General features: G+C 41.0%; 2 protein-coding genes across 2 annotated transcripts in view; both read right to left on the bottom strand.

Annotated features, from left to right (window-relative positions):
• The window catches only part of LOC134655120 (receptor-type tyrosine-protein phosphatase kappa), a 228842-nt gene that overhangs the window by 111242 nt on the left and 102264 nt on the right, over positions 1-15336 (bottom strand). Inside the window, exon 2 of the mRNA XM_063510581.1 lies at positions 5949-6343. Within this exon, the coding sequence (XP_063366651.1) occupies positions 5949-6138 (190 nt within the window). The 5' untranslated portion in view covers positions 6139-6343. The remainder of the gene's footprint in view (positions 1-5948; positions 6344-15336) is intronic.
• On the bottom strand, positions 12729-13649 carry LOC134655449 (uncharacterized). The gene has a single exon (XM_063510913.1). The coding sequence runs from the start codon at positions 13647-13649 to the stop codon at positions 12729-12731; it is 921 nt and encodes a 306-aa protein (XP_063366983.1).

The raw sequence follows: 15336 nt of genomic DNA, 5'->3' as shown, positions 1-15336 counted from the left end.
ATTTATTGTTTTTTTTTTCTATTTTTGTGTGAAAATCTTAATGCGGTTCACAGAATATATCTACTTACCAAGTTTCAACAGTATAGTTCTTATAGTTTCGGAGAAAAGTGGCTGTGACATACGGACGGACAGACAGACAGACATGACGAATCTATAAGGGTTCCGTTTTTTGCCATTTGGCTACGGAACCCTAATAAAAAAGTGGAAAGTGTTGCGAGGGTTTCAAGGTACAAGAGGAGAACAAACTTTTCTGCCCTGATGAAACACAAACGAGACGTTTTCATCACACTAACGAGAGGCATTATACTAGCTGTAAAACATTACAAATCTAAATTAATGCTTTTAAAAATGGTCCGTTATAAACCATCATCCATCCATCCTTCCGGTTAATATGAGCAAACAACTAGAAATTTGCCACTTTAGATAGAGGATGATTGACACACTGTTTTCAAAGAATAAAGAGTCTTTTCAATTCGGATATTCTGAGTAATACTTTTTAATTCAGACTAGGTATTCACTATTCAGAGTACCTTTTATCGCAAAGTATTTGTATTTTTAAAAAGTATTTTGAAAATACCTATTTCGTATTTTGTATTTTAAATACACATTCAAAAACTATTTTGTATTTTGCATTTGAAATAGTATACCAAGGAAGTATTTGTATTTTGTATTTAAATACTTTTTATAAAGTATTTTTCACATCTCTGGCAGTCGTACGAGACGGCATCTCGTTCACACTTATTATTGGACCGCGTGAGAAGTTTGTTGACACAATTCAAGCTTGTACCAAAATGAGACGAAAACTATCGAATTGTTAAAACAGAATAGGCCTGTTGGCAAAGGAATAAACAAATAAAGATAAAGAATATAACAATGCCCTATGAACGTTTAGGAAGTTCTGTCGTTTCATGCGGTTGTTTATTGTGGCAATAAATTTGTTTTGGAGCTGTTCTGCTCATCGCATGTGTGAGTTTAGATGTCAAGAACTATTGGCGAATGAACTACACATGTTTGGAGGTTAACAGCCATTTTATTTGATTTGTAGCATGCGAGCGAATTTTAGAGACATTTGGTAGCGGGTTATAGGTAAGCCGAAATAATGCAGGTGGTGAATTCAATGAAGACCAATCTGTGCCACCAAATGAAGAGTAGTTCAGTCAGCATCAAAAAGAGCGGAACAGACTACGCGTCAAAAGTATCTTAGCTTAACAAAAGTTCAAGTAACGCGGGAACCTAATTCTCCCGAAGAATGAAAAATCTTTTCTACTCTTTTCTCTGCATCTGAGCATAGTCGGCTGAATATAGGTGAAGCCTACTTCCACGGTTGTATGAGTTTAGATGTTAGACGAATTAATATTTAATATTGAACTCCACCTAGAATTAAGCTTAGAATTAAATTAAGAATGTAAATAATATTGCATGCCATTATGTGGCGGAATGTATTTGGAACTTTGTATTTACCCTTTTTGTAACGTTTTTGACCTGCATTCTTGCAAATACATGAATTTCATTTCATTTCATTTTATGTGTCGGCGGCCGATCGTAAGATCAGGCAGATCGTAATGTTCCTGTGTAATGTTTTGACGATAGTGACATTAAACCAATATATAAGCCGATGGTCCTGGGTTCGAATCCCGGTAAGGGCATTTATTTGTGTGATAAACACTAACATTTGTTCCGGAGTCATGGATGTTTTCTATGTATATAAGTATGTATTTATCTATATAAGTATGTATATCGTCGCCTAGCACCCATAGTACAAGCTTTGCTTAGTTTGGGGCTAGGTTGATCTGTGTAAGATGTCCCCCAATATTTATTTATTTATTTATTTATAGGTAGGATAGGTTCGTTAGGTTGCTTTAGATGCCCGAAGGGCAAACTGCCCAGAAATAGGAGCCCCGCGTAGCGGGGCTCCGTCGACTCAGGGAACGGGTCAAAGATTTTCACGTTTCACGATATGCCAGGAATTTCACGATATGCCTGATCTTACGATCGGCCGCCAACATATGCATTAGAATGTACAATTACATAGAATTTGATCGATGGAAAATCTAATCGAAAATGTGACACATCGGTCTCGGCTCGCCTCACCTTAATCTGAAAACAACAAATATTGAAGACTCCATGTTTGGCGTGAGCTTCATGTGATTGATTACGCACTAGGTACGTCGCCAATAACTTCTTTAGACCTCCTCCAAGAATCACAAAGAACAGTTCAATGATTTATTGACTTTATTGTGTTATTTGCGTCGTAAATCATAAAATTGACACTTTTGATCCTAGCGAAAAAGTGTGTAAGTGTACGGGCCACCGTTTAAGAGTTATTCACGGAAAACTATAAAAAGAGACCTTAAAATAAAACCCCCGCTACCCGTTAGTTTCACCCCCACCCCCCGGTACTTTTAGTATCTTGTTTAATACACCATTACCTACACCCATGCTAAAATTGGCTTATACATGAATTATTTCCCCCGACTGGCAATGTTTGGTGTTCGTTTGGTGTATTAATAACTTAACTAGAGAGATTATAATCTGACGAGTGTTTACAATTTCACGATGACAATACATTGTACCTACGCACAGCCGAAAAATTGCATGACCACTTATAAAATTAATTCATAATGTTTAATTTTTGCAGCTTTCTGTACTTTATATTCAAATTATGCAACTGTAACAGTCACATTGCCAGCAAGAAAAAATTAACAGAGGGCCGATGACGGGTAAACATATGAGTGGCGCCTGGCGTAGCACTCGTAATGGCCGCACGTTCGTGGGTAGTACGTCCGGGGAGGAAGTTGCCGAATTTCAATGAGCTACTGATTTGACATAGTGCAAGTTTTCATATCGTTTCTCATGAGTATGTTTGATAACTTCAATTCGGACAGCCGAGCGTTATGAGGTAAGTTTGGAGATGAATTGGGTACTTTCCTCTACTTAAAATAAATTATTTCTCACTGTGCACGAAATAAAACACCAGATAATTATTAGAAAAACATAGATAGCAGTTATTTTTAAACACAATTTCTATTTAATAAATCGGATTGAAATATAAAAAGTAAGCGAGTTGACCGTGACGTCACTACATATGATTTCATGTAAATTCCATATTAGCAAATCGTTTTGACAGTTCTAAAAAATAGAAGCTGAGGGCCTACCGCGAACCACGTTCGACGTGTTACCTCCCTGTCACACTTACGTACGAATTTACAAGTGCGACAGAGAGGCAACATGTCGAACGTGGTTCGCGGTAGGCGCTCTGATTTGACTAGTAGGAGAGTAGGAAAGTAGCCAATTGTAAACATAAGTACCTATAACAAACATAATTTGATAGTTAATAGTTTTTGAAGTTCGGTGAAAGAAATCATTTCATTTCTTTTCATTTATTTGCAATAAACATGGTATAATGGTTCTTATGGTATTGTTATTAGGTAACACATGATTAACTACATAGTAGCATGCAAATTTACACCTTAAACACAGACCTGACATTGGCATTGTGAAAAACCGGACTAATACCAATAAAGGCATCCTTGGGGTTGAAAGGTCAGATGTCAGTTCGCTGTCGTTAAATTTAGTGCTTGAAAAAACTTGATTCTTCCGATAAATTTGCCAAAAGCGCCAATACGGGGGCGGCGGCTCCTTTTGTGCACTATAAGAGTCTCTAGGGATTATCGGATGATTTACAGACTTTACTGAACTTTTATAGCGCACCTCCGCATTTTCTGCTAATTTATTGTACAAACTTATCCAAAGTAAGGCTTCGTAACAAACATAATTTGGAAGAAGCATAATTTATGGGAAAAAGGAAATTTCAAATTACAATATTTGGTTAAAATGTTCGTACATTAATCTTAAATTTTCCAAAGATGTGATCAACTAAGAAATTTTACGTAAAATAAATGAAATTAAAGTTAGCCTAATAGTCATACTCGTATTTACATTTAACCAATATCAAAATAATTAGTAAGCTAAGCTAACTTTAACCTGAAGATATTTATTGCTGACATAATTATTAAAAAAAAAAACTATTTATTTCATAAAAAAGCATGCATATTTACAAACTTAACTACTAATCTTAAATTAAAAAAGATCTACGAGTAACCCTTTACCAGCAGTTAATGTCAACCCGTGAGATTAGCCTGTATATGTCCACTTTTTAGGGTTCCGTAGCCAAATGGCAAAAAACGGAACCCTTATGGATTCGTCATGTCTGTATGTCTGTCTGTCTGTCCGTCTGCCCGTCTGTCCGTCCGTATGTCACAGCCACTTTTTTCCGAAACTATAAGAACTATACTGTTGAAACTTGGTAAGTAGATGTATTCTGTGAACCGCATAGATTTTCACACAAAAATAGAAAAAAAAAACAATACATTTTGGGGGTTCCCCATACTTAGAACTGAAACTCAAAAAAAATGTTTCATCAAATCCATACGTGTGGGATATCTATGGATAGGTCTTCAAAAATGATATTGAGGTTTCTAATATTTTTTTTTTCTAAACTGAATAGTTTGCGCGAGAGACACGTCCAAAGTTGTAAAATGTGCGTCCCCCACCTGTAACTTCTAAAATAAGAGAACGATAAAACTAAAAAAAATATATGATGTACATTACCATGAAAACTTCCACCGAAAATTGGTTTGAACGAGATCTAGTAAGTAGTTTTTTTTAATACGTCATAAATCCCCTAAATACGGAACCCTTCATGGGCGAGTCCGACTCGCACTTGGCCGCTTTTTTAATAATTCAAAGAAGTAGTTACAGAAGGGACGTGGACAGCCAAAGAATAATGTATTTTTTTACTGATACACTTTGTAAATAAAAAATATTTAAGAAATTAATAGGTAGTGTTAAGCGATTTTTTGCATATTTCCAACGCCTCAAATATGCGGAGAACAATCTGTGAAGATTACTTTTTTATTCCCTAAATATTGACATAAACACGACTCAGCAAGCTAACAACATCTTTCATTTCTTTACGGCTGTTTAAAAACAAAATGTGTTGGTTTAAAGGTACGTAGCCGGGAACTTTACGAATTTTCATGTGACAACTTCTCCGCTCTGTCGCTCTTACAACTTTTTTAATTAGGTGTATAAAAGTAATTTCGGGTGGCGTTCAGTTCCGAGTGGATTACTCGCTCGTCGCTGGCGTGACGAGACTCGGGCAGATTTTGGACGGGTCCGCGAAATTGTTGATTTATTGGAGTTTGTGGAAATACCGGTTGTATTTACAAAGCGGGGTATGTTTTTAATTGTTCGGTGCATTGTTCCTTAATCTATGTACGGTTAAATCCGATTTCATATACCCATAAAAGCTTCGGTGCTTACAAAGCACCTACAGACCTGTTTGTAAGGGGGGACCTATTTCCGGAAAAGAGCTACTTTAAAGGTGGAAAGCTGGTAATTACTAAGATTGTTGTGGTCGAGGGCTTGGCTGCAATAAGCGTTAAAACGAATCAGAATAAAAGAGTTGCCAAAGCTTTTTTTATCCGATGCATTGACATAGTACTTAGAATATTCCATTACGATATTGCAACTGTATTGAACTAATAAACGTAAGACTGTCGAGGACTATGTCAACGAAACCTCACAAAAAATAACATTTTCGCTTACCTACGTAATCAAGAACTACTACTAACAGACGGTTTCTGCAAGTTACAAAAAAGAATCCAAAATCTTGGAAAAGTTCTCGGTAATTTCCACAGGACACAAAGGAAAGTTTCATTTTGAAAATGGAAAATTTCGATTCTCATGCAAAAATATGAAATATTTCCTAAATTTTTCCAAGTGGAAATTTCTCAATTTTAAAACTTTCCGACGGCCCATCAGTAGAGTCTGTGCGGAAAGAGAAGAGTCGTGAAATGTATGGGATCCAATACATTCTACGACTCTTCTCTTTCCGCACAGACTCTAGGTGTAACCAGCTCTAAGATTATATAAACTAAACTCACCAAATGAAATGAGCCCGCTGTTCAGCATGCTAAGCTTCATGATGTTAGGGATGGAGACGAGACTGGTCGCCCCGGTTCTCTCGCCTCCCTTCGACTTTTTCTCGCCAGCCCTCGTCGAGGATCTCGAGCGAGGATGTCGGCGCTGGCTGGTAGCCACCGACGTGCCTCGCTCACCCGTCCGGGACGACATGATGCTTTCTAAACTTAAGTTCACTACACACTGGCACTTTACACTATGAACTTTGCACTGTTAACACTAGATTTAAGCGTAATATTCATATCAAAACATTTACGTATTTACACACACATTTGACGTAGTTATAACGTTAATAGGAAGTGGGAAGATTAGGTGCTTGTGAAGTCGCTACGCGCCGAAGCATAGTTTTGGTCACCGCCTGAAACAATAAGAAATATTGATTGTATAAAGCTAAAAAATCTAACAGAATTAAAAACAAAAACAGTTCATAATATTTTTTTCTTAATATTATAGGCATTTGTAAATTGCAAAGTCTAACCTTAACAGTATATGTACCGAACTAGATATCTAAAATGATTTTTAAAAATCTTTATTGTATAATGACAATTTGACACATCCAATGTCGAAAGGCGACTGAGCGAGTGGAAGAAAACTGCGCGTACGCCTACGCAACATCTACGTCAGCGCAACTTTCAGGAGAATCCATCTCGATCACTCGAGTGAACCAGAATAAGAGCAGAGCTCAAGGCCGCAATACGCTGGTTTGTCCAAGAATTCAACCGGAATCGCATTCAGAAATTAAATATATAGTCTTGATTTCACTTTGCCAGGAGAGCGTCTCCCTCGTACTTGTATATGTAGGTGCGCGCGAGATACACTGCGAGCACTGCGAGCAGCTCAAAACATCTACCTACGTCCAACATGTTAACTGAAAATTCGACCTTATTGCAAAGCCATAAAGTTCACCATAAGAAGTGTACAGTACACTGTACACGGCCACTACGGAAATCGCCGGGAAAATCTTCGAACGATTATGAATGAAACTAAAATAGTCTTTTGATGAGTAAAATAACGAATTGTTTACGCCAAGTGTGACGATCGGCATTTTGTTTTTCGTTTAGCGTGTAATTGTATCATTGCCATAAAATGTCGGTTAGAAAACTTAGAAATATGAACTGATGATAGAGATAAATAGTCATTCTATGGAACTTGCTAACTATGTAAACAAAAGTCACTAGTAAATTCATATTTTTTGACAGTTTCAATATGGCGGATTGTTTACATAGTTAGCAAGTTCCATAGAATGACATTTTAAAATACTTACTTTATTATTGGACCATAAAAAGACAAACTAAACAATAAATTGATGATTAAAATAGTGTTGTTTTCCTTTGAACTAACCGCCTTTAGCATATTTTTATATTTATTCTGTGTGTCTCTAAAGAAATCTGAATAAGTAGTATTTAAGAACGTATTTACGTAAAAATAAAGCCATTTTATGCTTACCAAGTAAAAGTACTTCATTTTTAGGGTTCCGTACCCAAAGGGTAAAAACGGGACCCTATTACTAAGACTCCGCTGTCCGTCCGTCCGTCCGTCCGTCTGTCACCAGGCTGTATCTCACGAACCGTGATAGCTAGACAGTTGAAATTTTCACAGATGATGTATTTCTGTTGCCGCTATAACAACAAATACTAAAAACAGTTTAAAATAAAGATTTAAGTGGAGCTCCCATACAACAAACGTGATTTTTGACCGAAGTTAGCAACGTCGGGCGGGGTCAGTACTTGGATGGGTGACCGTTTTTTTGCTTGTTGCTTGTTTTTTTTGCTTGTTTTGCTCTATTTTTTGTTGATGGTGCGGAACCCTCCGTGCGCGAGTCCGACTCGCACTTGGCCGGTTTTTTTATATTTAAGTCTGTTTTATCACGTGTAATAAGACTGATAGGATTACCTAAGGACTTTCACACTCAGACCTTGCATTTATGTAAATAAAAAACCGGCCAAGTGCGAGTCGGACTCGCGCACGGAGGGTTCCGTACCACCAACAAAAAATAGAGCAAAACAAGCAAAAAAACGGTCACCCATCCAAGTACACGTCAGTACATCCAGTCAAAAATCACGTTTGTTGTATGGGAGCCCCACTTAAATCTTTATTTTATTCTGTTTTTAGTATTTGTTGTTATAGCGGCAACAGAAATACATCATCTGTGAAAATTTCAATTGTCTAGCTATCACGGTTCGTGAGATACAGCCCGGTGACAGACGGACGGACGGACGGACGGACGGACGGACGGACGGACGGACGGAAGGACGGACGGACGGACGGACAGCGGAGTCTTAGTAATAGGGTCCCGTTTTTACCCTTTGGGTACGGAACCCTAAAAATAAATTATTTTATGTATTAGGTATTACTCTTTCAGGCTTAAATATAAAGGCAAGTCAACAATATACGTATAGGTAGTTAAACTATTGAGTGAGTGTATTTTCATCTTAATAATGAATGATATGAATGAAAGATCAATGATCGAAAAGAATGAACGGCATGAAGTCATACCGTTTCACAACTTCGTATAATTTTATGAAATCGAATCACAATTTGTAGTTGTACAATATTTATCAGAAAACAGTTCGATATTTTGGACTATTCTAAACGACAACGCCCAGACGATTCTAAATAAACCGGCCAGGTGCGAGTCGGACTCGCGCACGGAGGGTTCCGCACCATCAACAAAAAATAGAGCAAAACAAGCAAAAAAACGGTCACCCATCCAAGTACTGACCCCGCCCGACGTTGCTTAACTTCGGTCAAAAATCACGTTTGCTGTATGGGAGCCCCACTTAAATCTTTATTTTATTCTGTTTTTAGTATTTGTTGTTATAGCGGCAACAGAAATACATCATCTGTGAAAATTTCAACTGTCTAGCTATCACGGTTCGTGAGATACAGCCTGGTGACAGACGGACGGACGGACGGACGGACAGCGGAGTCTTAGTAATAGGGTCCCGTTTTTACCCTTTGGATACGGAACCCTAAAAACTATGATAACGTGTAAAAATTAGCAAACAGCGGGCGCAGCATGGTTCCATTTTTATCGCCTGTCACTACGTCCGTCACTTTCGCACTTACATACTAGTTAGAACGTGACAGGCATGGTGACAAGCGATAAAAAATGCGACCGTGGTACCGCCGTTAGAGCTCACGTTACACTGGTTCCCCCCGAAAGCTCGCCTCGCCCAAACTCGCAACTATGAAAATACACAGTACCGTAAAATGGGGTGAGTAGGGTTCGCGGGGAGAGTTGGGTTATGAATGGGGAGAGAAGGGATTATGGGAGTCCAGGCAGGAGGAGCAGTGTAAACAGCAGTATATCAGTTAAAATAATGAACATTTATTGAAATGCATCGTCGTCTTATATACTATTCTTAAACCTACGAAAAACAGAAAGATAGGTATCTTAGAACTGCAGAATATAATCTACCCTTTGACGTAAATCGCGCCTCTCACGAGTGCGATGGCATATCTTCTATCCCGCTCACAATCGCCGGTTGCATGAAGTGGGTAGTAGAAAATGCAGCAATTCAGAACTACCGCAGAGAATGTTGCTTTCGAGAGTAGCACGCCCTGTCTTCCATCTCGCTCCAACCGTTGCGTAAATACGTGCGCGCCGCCTGCGCGCGCCTCAGTTGCGTCCGGCCGTCGATGCGAACGTATGTCCCATAGCACTCCCTCTCAAGCGAAGCGAATACGTTTCGTGACTCTGCCCGATCTTGTTACGTACGTCTGTGTGTCTGGGCTAGTTGCAGGAGGCTGGCTGACGCTTGTGACGTCTTCATTGTAGATGTAGGCTGGCTTCAGACGCTCAATGGTAACGACAGTAGTTCGTTGTGGCATTTGTATCTTGAAATACTTGTCGTAGCGTTTGAGAACTTCGAACTGGCCGTCATATGGTGGTGTGAGCGGGGGTCGCACGGTGTCATTGCGCACGAATACGTGGGTGCACGATGCAAGGTCCTTATGCACGAAAGGTCTTAGTTGCGTGGCGTGCGTCCGGGTTACTGGTACAAGTGATGACATAATCTCTGACAAACGTCGTACAAACTCTGCATCTTCAATCGTCGACTTTGTAGGTACGAAGAAATCAGCTGGCATGCGTAGTGGGGATCCATACGTCATCAATGCAGGACTCAGGTTATTATCGCTGCGTAGTGCGGCTCGTAATCCAAATAAAACTGTAGGCAACTCTTCGGACCATCTTGAACTTTCGCCCCTTGCCATAAGAGCGGCTTTCAAGGTGCGGTGGAGCCTCTCCACTTGAGAATTCGCCTGAGGGTGGTAGGCAGTGGTACGTATTCTTGTGGTTCCAAGTTTCTTCAGGAGAGCGTTGAAAAGGTTTGACTCGAAGGAACGACCTTGATCTGTCGTTATGCGTAGCGGACATCCAAATCTCGTAATCCAATGCTCGTACAAGACTTTAGCGACAACTTCAGCTGTTATGTCGCGTACTGGTATTGCCTCGGGCCACTTCGTGCAGCGGTCGATCATTGTGACGCAATATCGATAATCATTTGATATTTTTTGGGGTCCCACGATATCGATATGCAGATGCTCGAAACGTTGAGATCGCGGGAACTCGCCGATAGGTGGAATCACGTGACGATGTATTTTGGCTCGTTGACATCCAATGCACGCTCGGGTCCAAAGTGCGACGTCTCTGTTCATTGCTGGCCAAAAGAACTTAGACGCCATGAGTTTCCTGGTTGCGCGTACACCTGAGTGACTTATATCGTGTTGCGCTTTGTAGGCAGCATAACGATAAGCGATAGGTAAGTACGGTCGTGGTGTCCCAGTTGAGTGCTCGCACGTGATTGGTCTATTGATGGCTGGTAACGTGACTTCAGTGAACTTCAGATTTTCTTGAGTTTTCAATTTTATTAGTTCTTCATCGGTGCGCTGGTCGGTGGCTAACTTGTCGAAATCGATGACGGAAGGACATTGTATTTCTTCGATTCGTGATAAGGCGTCAGCGATATTGTTTTTTTCGCCTGGAATATACTGGATGCTCGAACAAAATTGGCTAATGAAGTGCAGTTGGCGCTCGCGTCTTAGAGTGTCGCTGTTGCTCGGTGCTCGCGTAAGTGCATGCGTAAGTGGTCTGTGGTCAGTGTAGACGATGACGTCATTGCCTTCTATAAGTCGTCTGAAGTGCTTTACAGCTGTGTAAATCGCTAGGAGTTCGCGATCATACACACTGTAGCGGCGTTGCGTCGGACTCAGGGCCTTCGAGAAAAATGCCAGTGGTTTCCAAACATTATGAACCTTTTGTTGGACTAGTCCTCCCACGCTGTGGTCTGATGCGTCACTCATGATACATAGAGGAGCGCCGTGAACGGGATACGATAGCGTAGTAGCTTCCAATATGCTTTGGCGGCATTTCTTGAAAGCTTCATCTGATTCGGGGTTCCATTCGATCGGAGTCTTGTCATTTTTCTTAGAGTTATGCAGATACTTGTTGAGTTGAGACTGGAGTTCGGCTTGATGTGGTAGGCAGTCACGGTAAAAATTTAACATGCCTAGAAATCTTCTCAGCTCGCAGACTGTCTTCGGCTTTGGGTAATTCGATATTGCTTCGATGCGCTCTTGAGTGGGACTGATGCCGTCGGGTGATACTTCATAGCCGAGGAAGTTGATTTTTCTTCGTCCGAACTCGCATTTATCGACATTGAGAGTTACGCCGTATCTATCTAGGCGTTCTAGGACTTGTCGCAGTAGTGTTTTGTGCTCTTCTTCATTTTCAGAGGACAGCAGAAGATCATCGACGTAACAGAAACAGCCATCTATGCCTCGCAGGACGTCGTGCATGAATCTTTGGAATGTTTGGCTTGAATTGCGGAGCCCGAACGTCATTGAGTTAAATTGAAATAACCCAAACGGTGTGATTATTGAAGTTTTCTGCGCGTCTTCTTTATTCATGGGTATCCAAAAATACGCCATCTTCAGGTCTAATTTCGAAAAAATCTTCTTATTGTGCAGCTGGTACGTAAAATCTTGAATTCGAGGTAACGGATAACGATCGGGTTGCGTTACGGCATTCAGACGCCTATAATCGCCGCATACACGTAGAGTGCCATCCTTTTTCTTAACGACGTGAAGTGGACTTGCCCAGGGGCTGTTTGAGGGTTGACAGATGCCCATTTCCATCAAGCGTTCGAATTCGGCCTTCGCCGCGGCATATTTGTCGGGCGGCAGTGGGCGTGGCTTGGCGAAGAGTGGAGGGCCGGTAGTCTCGATGAAATGCTGTACGTTGTGCTTGGCCGGCGTTTTCAAAGACATTGGTCGCAGTACATTAGGATACTGTTTGAGGATCTCGTAGTAGACTTGATTGCTGCTGATCAAATGGACGGTTTGTTGAGTGCTTGAGACTTCTAACGCGTTGACTTGCAGTTCAGTGGTTTTATCGATGAGCTTCTTTTGATCTAGGTCAGGTAGCAGCTTGTAGTGCCGAAGGAAATCAGCTCCGAGGATTGAAGTCTTGATGGCAGCCACGATGAACGTCCAACGGTAGTCGCGCCGTAGCCCCAAGTTGAGAGTGATTGTTTTTTCCCCATAGGTTTTTATCGGCGTGTCGTTTGCGGCGTAAAGCTTGTAGGTGCTTGATATCTGGTTTTTCCTATGATGCGACGATAGTACAGATATTTCGGCGCCAGTGTCAACGAGGTAACGTTCTCGAGAGTTGCGATCGATGACACATAGGCGGTTGCTGACTGAAGGTACACCGACGCCCGCCATAGTCGGTGTAGGCATTAGTTTTCCGGTAAGTTAGTTTTCTTGCTGCACGGCGATTCACATCTTCGTGCCTTGTCTCCGAATCTGAAGTGGTATCTGCAGAGCCACCCAGGATCACCCGGCTTGCGTGAAGTGCGTGTAGTTCCATGCGCTGACATAGATCTCGAACGGGAACGGCTGCGAGAGCGAAAGGGACGGCGATAGCGTTGCCGGCCGCCGGACCGAAAGGCTGCTATTTCGAGTGTCAGATTGTCGAGCTTCTGGGACAACTTCTCGAAAAATGTGTTTTCGCTGCTCTGCGGGGTTTGAAAATCTGTGGCTCGTATGACTGCAGCAACGGTGACTGGCTCGGTGTGCTCTAACATCTTGTCGGCCATGGCGGCGAGAATGTCTAGTGATGACTCGTTGTTGACAGAAAGGACTGAGCGTACTTGTACTGGGAGTTGGTTCATCCACATGACCTTCAAACCGTCGTCTGGTACCATATTCTTGCCTAGTTCTCGCATTCGCCTTAAAAGCTGTGTCGGCTTCTGTTCCCCTAGCTCGAGACCGCTGATGAGCTTCTGGAATTGCCTGGACGCAGACTCTTCGTAAACAGAAAGGAGACGAGTTTTCAGCGCGTTGTACTTGCCAGTGGATGGCGGCTTGAGAATGATGTCGCTAACTTGTTGAATATCAGCTGCTTGCATAACGCCGAGTGCATATCGAAATTTCTGGTCATCGCTTGTCTTCAAAGGTTCGACGATAGCTTCAAACTGCGCAAACCATAAACGTGGATGTTCGCGCCAAAACGGTAGTAATTTGGACTGGATGGAGATTCCGGCTAGATCGTAGCTTGATGACGGCAGCTGTAGCGCATTCGATGCTGTATTTGGTTCTTGCGGCTTATCTTTGTGTTTTTTTCGCTGATCTTGAGCTCCATCTTCGGTGTCAGACATCTTCTAAACGTCGTCGGGTCACCAGATATGGGAGTCCAGGCAGGAGGAGCAGTGTAAACAGCAGTATATCAGTTAAAATAATGAACATTTATTGAAATGCATCGTCGTCTTATATACTATTCTTAAACCTACGAAAAACAGAAAGATAGGTATCTTAGAACTGCAGAATATAATCTACCCTTTGACGTAAATCGCGCCTCTCACGAGTGCGATGGCATATCTTCTATCCCGCTCACAATCGCCGGTTGCATGAAGTGGGTAGTAGAAAATGCAGCAATTCAGAACTACCGCAGAGAATGTTGCTTTCGAGAGTAGCACGCCCTGTCTTCCATCTCGCTCCAACCGTTGCGTAAATACGTGCGCGCCGCCTGCGCGCGCCTCAGTTGCGTCCGGCCGTCGATGCGAACGTATGTCCCATAGGATGAAAGGGGGGTGAGATGGATTTTTAAGGCTACTGCTACAAAAATAATGTATTCCAGTTTAAAATGGAGCTATAGTACTACTCATAATAAAAAAAATAGATCCAAAAATCTTCCAAAATCACCTTTGTATGAAAACCCAACTCACTCCAAATACGAGGGACTACGGGGTGAGGTGGGTTTTCCTGTTTATCGTCAAAAGTTATGAAATGGAACTACCTACCCAAAATAAAAGAAAAACTAAAATACAAACGTCCGGAACTCTTATTATATACACCATTTAGTTTGCATGTGTAAAAATAAAATGTTATCGAGGTTTGAATGTCAATTTTTGCGCCTACTCACCCCATTTTACGGTATCTCGTTTCGGCGTTCGCTTTTGAATCCACCAAGATGAACCGAACTTAATTGAAAATGCAATTTCGCTGCAGTAAATATCCATGGTACCTACAGTACGTTTGTATGCGAGAACAGTTGATTTCAATTATGAAAATGTCATTATCGCTGTAATGGAAGAAGTTTGATGCACCATGGTAATGGAGGTTGAAATGTTTTACTGAGAAAAACACTTAAGCTGCACTACACTTAATGGCAGTTTTTTATGTTTGAGTTATTGATGAAAATACAAATTGCTTTATGCCTATTATATTTGCAGAATTCCCTCACTTCCTTACAGTTTTCATCTTAAGAACTAGATTTTGACATAAATGGGACCAACTAGGAATTATATAATTTTTAACAAAAAAATCCAAATCGGTTCAGAAATAACGAAGTTCTGATACCTCAGAACTTATGTTACTATATACAAAAAAAAATCTAATTGATATCCTCCTTTTTTGAAGTCGGTTAAGAACTTTCCCCAATACATCTCAATTAACCACAAAAAGTGAATCTTCAACCTTGCGCTAATTACTGCTATTCATGCCAAAAACTTTTAGGTATCTTGAAAAACTGTAAACGCAATGTCACTTTCCTGTTGTTGAAACTGCCAAGAGATCGATTCTAATTTAATAATTCGTTATGGTAATGACACGACTTTGACGATCGCCTTGGTGATTGGCGCGCATCTTACGCACAACTTTCACTTGATTTCGCATGCACCAATCAAACTTTAAACGTTAAAGTCGTATCAAAATAATATTAAAACCGTTACAAAATGTTTAATGGGTCATTATTAGGGTTCCGTACTCAAAGTGTACAAACGGGACCCGATTACTAAGACTCCTCTGTCCGTCCGTCTGTCTGTCGGTCACGGCTGTATCTCTTGA

The sequence above is a fragment of the Cydia amplana genome, chromosome 16 (assembly GCF_948474715.1).
Source record: "Cydia amplana chromosome 16, ilCydAmpl1.1, whole genome shotgun sequence".
Lineage (NCBI taxonomy): Eukaryota > Metazoa > Arthropoda > Insecta > Lepidoptera > Tortricidae > Cydia > Cydia amplana.
Note: the sequence above shows the minus strand (reverse complement) of the source record. Positions and strands in the feature narration are given on the sequence as shown.

Bases quoted from the DNA above. Each gene is read 5' to 3' on its own strand.
- LOC134655449 (XM_063510913.1), bottom strand. From the start codon at position 13,649: ATGTCTGACACCGAAGATGGAGCTCAAGATCAGCGAAAAAAACACAAA.